Source organism: Salmo salar, chromosome ssa01 (genome assembly GCF_905237065.1).
Source record: "Salmo salar chromosome ssa01, Ssal_v3.1, whole genome shotgun sequence".
NCBI classification, from domain to species: domain Eukaryota; kingdom Metazoa; phylum Chordata; class Actinopteri; order Salmoniformes; family Salmonidae; genus Salmo; species Salmo salar.
In genome coordinates this window covers 2747781-2757209 of record NC_059442.1, presented here as the reverse complement: position 1 = coordinate 2757209, position 9429 = coordinate 2747781, and the positions used below count along the sequence as shown (strand labels likewise).

At 46.2% G+C, this 9429-nt stretch overlaps 1 protein-coding gene across 2 annotated transcripts in view; it reads left to right on the top strand.

The window, feature by feature from the left end:
- Positions 1 to 9429, top strand: part of LOC106560212 (fibroblast growth factor receptor 3) — a 150532-nt gene that overhangs the window by 85726 nt on the left and 55377 nt on the right. For both annotated transcript variants that reach the window (XM_045705487.1, XM_045705479.1), the window contains exon 9: positions 1610 to 1788. In XM_045705487.1, coding sequence (XP_045561443.1) covers positions 1610 to 1788 — 179 coding nt within the window. The remainder of the gene's footprint in view (positions 1 to 1609; positions 1789 to 9429) is intronic.

Here is a 9429-nt window from a genome sequence, read left to right as displayed (position 1 = left end):
AAACATGTTGAGGTATAAGCCGTTGCCACGCCAAACATGTTGAGGTATAAGCCGTTGCCATGCCAAACATGTTGAGGTATAAGCCGTTGCCATGCCAAACATGTTGAGGTGTAAGCCGTTGCCATGCCAATCATGTTGAGGTATAAGCAGTTGCCATGCCAAACATGTTGAGGTATAAGCCGTTGCCATGCCAATCATGTTGAGGTATAAGCCGTTGCCATGCCAATCATGTTGAGGTATAAGCCGTTGCCATGCCAAACATGTTGAGGTATAAGCCGTTGCCATGCCAAACATGTTGAGGTGTAAGCCGTTGCCATGCCAAACATGTTGAGGTGTAAGCCGTTGCCATGCCAAACATGTTGAGGTATAAGCCGTTGCCATGCCAAACATGTTGAGGTATAAGCCGTTGCCATGCCAAACATGTTGAGGTATAAGCCGTTGCCATGCCAAACATGTTGAGGTATAAGCCGTTGCCATGCCAAACATGTTGAGGTGTAAGCCGTTGCCATGCCAAACATGTTGAGGTGTAAGCCGTTGCCATGCCAAACATGTTGAGGTATAAGCCGTTGCCATGCCAAACATGTTGAGGTATAAGCCGTTGCCATGCCAAACATGTTGAGGTATAAGCCGTTGCCATGCCAAACATGTTGAGGTATAAGCCGTTGCCATGCCAAACATGTTGAGGTATAAGCCGTTGCCATGCCAAACATGTTGAGGTATAAGCCGTTGCCATGCCAAACATGTTGAGGTATAAGCCGTTGCCATGCCAAACATGTTGAGGTGTAAGCCGTTGCCATACCAAACATGTTGAGGTATAAGCCGTTGCCATGCCAAACATGTTGAGGTGTAAGCCGTTGCCATGCCAAACATGTTGAGGTGTAAGCCGTTGCCATGCCAAACATGTTGAGGTGTAAGCCGTTGCCATGCCAAACATGTTGAGGTGTAAGCCGTTGCCATGCCAAACATGTTGAGGTATAAGCCGTTGCCATGCCAAACATGTTGAGGTGTAAGCCGTTGCCATGCCAAACATGTTGAGGTATAAGCCGTTGCCATGCCAAACATGTTGAGGTATAAGCCGTTGCCATGCCAAACATGTTGAGGTATAAGCCGTTGCCATGAAACACAAACAGATCTGGGACCCAGCTGCAACGGTTGTAGTGTAGTTGTGGTTGTGACTGTGGTCCAACATTAACTCTGTTACCTCTAACCCCTAACCTCTAACCCCTAACATCTAACCCCTAACATCTAACCTCTAACCCCTAACATCTAACCCCTAACATCTAACCTCTAACCCCTGAACTCTAATCCCTAACCTCTAACCTCTAACCCTTAACATCTAACCTCTAACCCCTGACCCCTAACCTCTAACCCCTAACCTCTAACCCCTAACCTCTAACCCCTAACCCCTAACCTCTAACCTCTAACCCCTAACCCCTAACCTCTAACCTCTAACCCCTAATCTCTAACCCCTAACCTCTAACCCCTAACCTCTAACCCCTAACCTCTAACCCCTAACCCTTAACCTCTAACCTCTAACCCCTAACCTCTAACCCCTAACCTCTAACCCCTGACCTCTAACCCCTGACCTCTAACCCCTGATCTCTTCCAGCGCTGGAGGATGGTGACAAGGAGGATGACTATGCTGACATCCTGATCTACGTGACGGGCTGCGTGCTCTTCATCCTGGCCGTCGTCATCATCATCCTCTGTCGTATGAGGATGTCTACCCAGAATTCCCTGCCCTCCCCGCCCATCCAGAAACTGTCTAAGTTCCCCTTAAAGAGACAGGTAACAGAAAGTAGATACAAGATTTCCAGCAAACCTTTAAACCTTCAAACCTTCAACCTTCCTCTGTCTCTATTACTATATACATTATGTCCCTAATGGCATCGTGTTCCCTATATAGTGCACTACTTTGGAGCAGAGCCCTATGAACAGCCATATTCCCTATATAGTGCACTACTTTGGAGCAGAGCCTTATGGACAGCCGTATTTACATTTTACATTGTAGTCATTTAGCAGACGGTCTTATCTAGAGCGACTTACAGTAGTGAATGCATACATTTCATACATTTTTTTCCCGTACTGGTCCCCCGTGGGAATTCCCTACTGATCCCCCGTATTCCCTATATAGTGACACAGGGTCGGAGCAGAGCCTTATGGACAGCCGTATTCCCTACATAGTGAAACAGGGTCGGAGCAGAGCCTTATGAACAGCCATATTCCCTACATAGTGACACAGGGTCGGAGCAGAGCCTTATGAACAGCCATATTCCCTACATAGTGACACAGGGTTGGAGCAGAGCCTTATGAACAGCCATATTCCCTACATAGTGACACAGGGTCGGAGCAGAGCCTTATGAACAGCCATATTCCCTACATAGTGACACAGGGTTGGAGCAGAGCCTTATGAACAGCCGTATTCCCTACATAGTGACACAGGGTTGGAGCAGAGCCTTATGTACAGCCGTATTCCCTACATAGTGACACAGGGTTGGAGCAGAGCCTTATGAACAGCCATATTCCCTACATAGTGACACAGGGTTGGAGCAGAGCCTTATGAACAGCCATATTCCCTACATAGTGACACAGGGTTGGAGCAGAGCCTTATGGACAGCCGTATTCCCTACATAGTGACACAGGGTCGGAGCAGAGCCTTATGAACAGCCATATTCCCTACATAGTGACACAGGGTTGGAGCAGAGCCTTATGAACAGCCTTATTCCCTACATAGTGACACAGGGTCGGAGCAGAGCCTTATGGACAGCCGTATTCCCTACATAGTGACACAGGGTCGGAGCAGAGCCTTATGGACAGCCGTATTCCCTACATAGTGACACAGGGTTGGAGCAGAGCCTTATGAACAGCCATATTCCCTACATAGTGACACAGGGTCGGAGCAGAGCCTTATGAACAGCCATATTCCCTACATAGTGACACAGGGTCGGAGCAGAGCCTTATGGACAGCCGTATTCCCTACATAGTGACACAGGGTCGGAGCAGAGCCTTATGAACAGCCATATTCCCTACATAGTGACACAGGGTCGGAGCAGAGCCTTATGGACAGCCGTATTCCCTACATAGTGACACAGGGTTGGAGCAGAGCCTTATGGACAGCCGTATTCCCTACATAGTGACACAGGGTCGGAGCAGAGCCTTATGGACAGCCGTATTCCCTACATAGTGACACAGGGTTGGAGCAGAGCCTTATGGACAGCCGTATTCCCTACATAGTGACACAGGGTTGGAGCAGAGCCTTATGGACAGCCGTATTCCCTACATAGTGACACAGGGTTGGAGCAGAGCCTTATGGACAGCCGTATTCCCTACATAGTGACACAGGGTTGGAGCAGAGCCTTATGGACAGCCGTATTCCCTACATAGTGACACAGGGTTGGGGAGTAACTGTTACGGTAATCCGTTACCAGCAAAAAAATATTGTAATCAGATTACAGATACTTTTGAAAAACTAGATGATTACTTCGAGGATTACTTTTAAATTCAGAAAGGATGTTTGTGAAAAGAGTCTTTGACACCTTTCTGTTTTCTCAATGACATTCAAATCAGCGTTGAAAAAAGGCCAAGTTTAAGTTTGTTCCACCTGAGCGAGTCTGACGACCAATCAGAGACCACTATGACGACACACCAAATGTGTTTAATGGATTGTGGGAAAAGAGCAGGAATAGTCTTTAGTCTTTATAGGGGCTAAATGGATATCATGTATTTTTACCTTCTACGTAGCGCATTGATGTGACTCACACTGCTGCTCTCTCGTTTAGCTATTTGCTCCTTACGGATTGGGGTTGATCAGGATGGCTGTTCACAAATGTATACAGTGTGTGTATTTTAACCCAATAATGGTTGAATTGAATAAGTTTAAGCTACCTATCAATCATTGGAAACAAACAGAGCAAAAGGAGGGTTTCTGTTGGACACATTCAGGTTGGTCTCTGTTTCGTTCTGTTTGCTTACTAAACTTAAGAAACGTTTCGCAACAGAATCAGCGTAATGAATACGCCCCAGTGGACGGCCAGAGATAAATGTGCTCTTCCAACAGCTGCATGGTGTGGATCCCAGCCTATAGAATAACAGCTGCATGGATCCCAGCCTATAGAATAACAGCTGCATAGTGTGGATCCCAGCCTATAGAATAACATCTGCATGGTGTGGATCCCAGCCTATAGAATAACAGCTGCATGGATCCCAGCCTATAGAATAACAGCTGCATAGTGTGGATCCCAGCCTATAGAATAACAGCTGCATAGTGTGGATCCCAGCCTATAGAATAACAGCTGCATGGATCCCAGCCTATAGAATAACAGCTGCATGGTGTGGATCCCAGCCTATAGAATAACAGCTGCATGGTGTGGATCCCAGCCTATAGAATAACAGCTGCATGTTGGATCCCAGCCTATAGAATAACAGCTGCATATTGGATCCCAGCCTATAGAATAACAGCTGCATGGTGTGGATCCCAGCCTATAGAATAACAGCTGCATAGTGTGGATCCCAGCCTATAGAATAACAGCTGCATAGTGTGGATCCCAGCCTATAGAATAACAGCTGCATGGTGTGGATCCAAGCCTATAGAATAACAGCTGCATAGTGTGGATCCCAGCCTATAGAATAACAGCTGCATGGATCCAGTGACTCCTATGTCGCTGTTGTCAATGGTAATTTGATTTGTTAAGTCTCTAACCTTCTTACTGATTGTAGCTGGTATTGGTACTGGTACTCAAGGGGACCAGTTGTCCTACCGATTTATTCTGAAATATTATCTACCGGAACACATGATTGGAGCATTTTACTAGTTGTATTGTAGTTGAACCTACGCATGGCAAAGAATGATTATTGATGCCATTAGTTTTGGAGGTGGACAAGTCCACTGGACTTCCTTTTACGACCAGTGTGGTACACCTCAGTACTATCTTAGATGTGTTCTAAGATAATCCCCGTCTAGGGGCCTGTCTGCTCCTCACTGTTCTCATAGGAGAGTTTACAACTAGATTTGATTTATGCTCTGGCGGCCTCGTACGGTGTTGTCCATAGTCTCGACCCCCCACCGGCCTCGATGAGGCTCATCATGGGTCTGGGCTACTATTCCCCCCCTTTGTGCCTCGGGACCCCCCCACCAGTGGGTGGTGTTGGTGTCCGATGCGCAAATGAAAAGGTTGGACCCTATGTACGAGTTGTCAGCGGCCGCGTTTTTATGAGAGTGGCTGTAACCTTTCAACCAAATCTCCTGGTGTTTGTGCTTCAAAATGCTCAGTGGCTGTCGAGGCATGTCAGTCACCACCGCGTCCATGTGTGGCAACCTCTTCATTACCTGTGAACTGAGACGAGGATATCGGTCTGTGATATCGCAAAGTGTTTCACAAGTGGGAGTCATCGGGTCAGTTGCTGGACTGACGCCATTAGTGTCATTGTAAGGGGTGACAGTCCCCAACAAAGCGGAAGGTGTATCATCGGAAGCAGAGTATACTCTGCGCATCAATGTTTTTCTTGCTGGGATGGCCGCAGTGCTTGCGGAAGTGTCCAAAGGGAAAGAAAAGTTCATCTCAACTACCGTATTACATGACTGCAAGGAGGAGGGAAGTTGCTTATTCACAGAGACAGCTGGCTCGAAATCATGAAAAGAATGGTCAATCAGGTTGGCTGATGGAATGTGTCGAGATATCGTACTATCTCCGTGGATCGGATTTTGTACCAAGAGGTTTCTAAACGTATTTTCCTCAAGGGGTGCTTTCGACAGATACCCCTCGTGAAGGACTGCGTTGCAGCTAGCGTTAGGGGAAGATGGTGTGGTCAGTGGAGAAGGCACTGTGGCCTGTGACCATACCTGGTTGGTTTTCCAATCCATCAATGGGAGTAACCGATCCATCAAGTCTGCTCCAAGTAGCAGGGTTACAGTTTCGAGGCTGGTAACATACACAGGGTGAACGAGCGATACGTCCTGGAAGTGTAGTTTCAGCATGACTCTCAATGTGAGAGGCGAGGTAGTCTGAGTGACCCCTCGAAGTTTAGTGTCGCATCGTTCCACTTTTAACCAACGTTTAGTTGGCTTCAAAGCCCTTTTGAGATCATCAAACAATGTTTGAGAGATGAGTGATATTGTCGCACCCGAATCAATTAGCGCATGACAAGCTAAGCAGTCCTCCAGGACTGTTTCCAGGTATGGCCGTTTAGATTCGTGGTTAGTGGACATATTCCCCACAAAGTGGAGTGGTCGTTCGCAACGACGTGATGTGCCATGTCTGTTCAAGATGGAAGCAGATTGACTTTTCTGATTTTGAGTGGGCTTGGCTTTAACGAAGCGTTTGACCTTTTTCTTCGCAACTTTTGTATCAGAGTCTATAGACAGAGCCCGGGGGCTTGTTTCTTGATCAAGCGGGCCCTGGATAGGGTCTTGAATGAGAGCGGGAGAAATTTGAACTTTAACGTCCATGCTATGGGTGTTAATTCCTGCGGACCTGGTGTCCGGTAATTCCCCGTCTAGTCCTTGTGACTTATCTTTTACCCTTTTCTCAAATTGTTCTCGCTTAAGTTCTTCCCGTAGTGGGACTTCTGGAGAACATTGGTCTATGTTTTGGTCGTCCTTCAACCCTTTGTTACCCTTGTGCTCTGACACTTTTTGTGGGTTGGGTGCAGGAACGTAGTGAACGGGTCGATTGTAGCGGTAGTCATGTTGATGGCTACGTACTTTACAGTTATTTCGACCGCGGAGGTTATTGGAATCATGGTTTCGTGGTAGAAACTGTTGTTGTGCGTCATCTCTAGACGCTCCAATACCTGATAATGCACCCTCTAACTGGAGTGAGTGCTCCTGGTTAAACTTCAAAACTGAGTGGTCAGGGCTCTTAGCGTTGTGAACTTTTGATGCCTCAAAAGCTGTGCTTGCAAGCTCTCTGAGTTGTAAGATAGGCAAGCCAACATGGGCTGCAGGGCCCAAGTAGGTAATGAAGGTGGGATACATGTTCGACAGAAACATTTGTTTGAATGGTAACAGCTCTTCCATTCCTGTTTCTGTGAGTAGGCCAAAGTAAGCTGAACGAAGCCTATGATAGAAAGCTTGTGGGTGTTCGTTCCGAGCTTGTTTGACGGTGTTAGCCAGTGAGCTATCGTGTTTGCGAGTCGCAGAACCACTGAATTCTAATTTCAAAGCTGTGGCAAGTTTAGCATAGTCATTTAGCACGTGTTGCTGTTGTAGACGAATTAACCTCGTCACGTGTCTATTCGACGTTCGCTTCAACAGGTAAACCCTGTCAGAACCCGTAGCGTTCGGGTAGCCACCCAACGCGTCCTCTATGTCAGCTAGGAACGTCTCAGTATCGTTTGGCTGACCTGGAACGGGGTCAAAGGTGGGGAAATTCTTGACGAGTTTGTCAAGGTATTCTGCGCCAAGCGGGCGGAGAGGGTTGGCTTCATCCTGTGGAGAGATTGGGGCCGAAAGGCCAAGAGAAGAAGCCAAGCCTTGTTGTTGTTGGCCAAGAGGCGCCATATTACTCAGTGCCGAAGGGCCAAGAGGAGAAGGCTGAGGGACACATGAGGGAGGCAAGGTCTGAAACCTATTGTCTTCACTCCTGTGAGTACAGGGCTCCGGTTGCTTGGATGGGAAGTCGCGCTGTAGAGCGTGACCATTCTGGATTTCCTCCAGATGGTGCCTAAGGGTGGAATTCTGCTGCATTGCAGAGTCCACTTGAGCGCTTAGAGTACTGGTTTTGGACACGTGAGTGTCACACCTGCTCCTTTCGGTCTCAAACTTATCTGTCATGGTTTGCAGATAGAGGTCTTGAGTACGGAGCGAGAGATTCAGTGATGAGATTTCCTCTGCTTGCTTAGAAATCAATATTTCCAACCTCATCACCTGAGTTCTCTCATCATTCATTTGGTCAGCGACTTCAATAAGTTCTGCTGATTTATCATCCAACTTTGTCATTGTGTTCATTAACCTCTCTAGGCTAGGAGGGACGAATTCGTCCCACCTACGTAACAGCCACTGCTATCCTGTGGCGCGATTTTCAAAACCTTAAAAATCCTATTACTTCAATTTCTCAAACATATGACTATTTTACAGCCATTTAAAGACAAGACTCTCGTTAATCTAACCACACTGTCCGATTTCAAAAAGGCTTTACAACGAAAGCAAAACATTAGATTATGTCAGCAGAGTACCAAGCCAGAAATAATCAGACACCCATTTTTCAAGCCAGCATATAATGTCACCAAAACCCAGAAGACAGCTAAATGCAGCACTCACCTTTGATGATCTTCATCAGATGACAACCCTAGGACATTATGTTATACAATACATGCATGTTTTGTTCAATCAAGTTCATATTTATATCAAAAACCAGCTTTTTACATTAGCATGTGACGTTCAGAACTAGCATACCCCCCGCAAACTTCCGGGGAATTCGCTAACATTTTACTAAATTACTCACGATAAACGTTCACAAAAAGCATAACAATTATTTTAAGAATTATAGATACAGACCTCCTCTATGCACTCGATATGTCCGATTTTAAAATAGCTTTTTGGTGAAAGCACATTTTGCAATATTCTAAGTACATAGCCCAGGCATCACGGGCTCGCTATTTAGACACCCGGCAAGTTTAGCACTCACCATAATCATATTTACTATTATAAAAGTTTCATTACCTTTTGTTGTCTTCGTCAGAATACACACCCAGGACTGCTACTTCAATAACAAATGTTGGTTTGGTCCAAAATAATCCATCGTTATATCCGAATAGCGGCGTTTTGTTCGTATGCGTTCCAGACACTATCCGAAATAGTAAAGAAGTGTCACGCGCATGGCGCAATTCGTGACAATAAAATTCTAAGTATTCCATTACCGTACTTCGAAGCATGTCAACCGCTGTTTAAAATCAATTTTTACGACATTTTTCTCGTAGAAAAGCGATAATATTCCGACAGGGAATCTCCTTTTCGGCAAACAGAGGAAAAAATCCCAAAGGCGGGGGCGGTCGGGGTCACGCGCATAAGCTAGTGTCTCTTGATCGGCCACTTGAGAAAGGCGATAATGTGTTTCAGCCTGGGGCTGGAATGACGACATTCTGTTTTTTCCCGGGCTCTGAGCGCCTATGGACGACGTGGGAAGTGTCACGTTAGAGCAGAGATCCTTAGTAAATGATAGAGATGGAAAAGAAGTTCAACAAATGGTCAGACAGGCCACTTCCTGTAAAGGAATCTCTCAGGTTTTGACCTGCCGTTTGAGTTCTGTTATACTCACAGACACCATTCAAACAGTTTTAGAAAATTTAGGGTGTTTTCTATCCATATGTAATAAGTATATGCATATTCTAGTTACTGGCAGGTTAACTGATCGTCTTTGGTCTGCAGCGCTTTGAGGAGCACCGTGTTATTTTGAGTAACATTCAACAAAACAGCATGCATGTTGTCAAGTT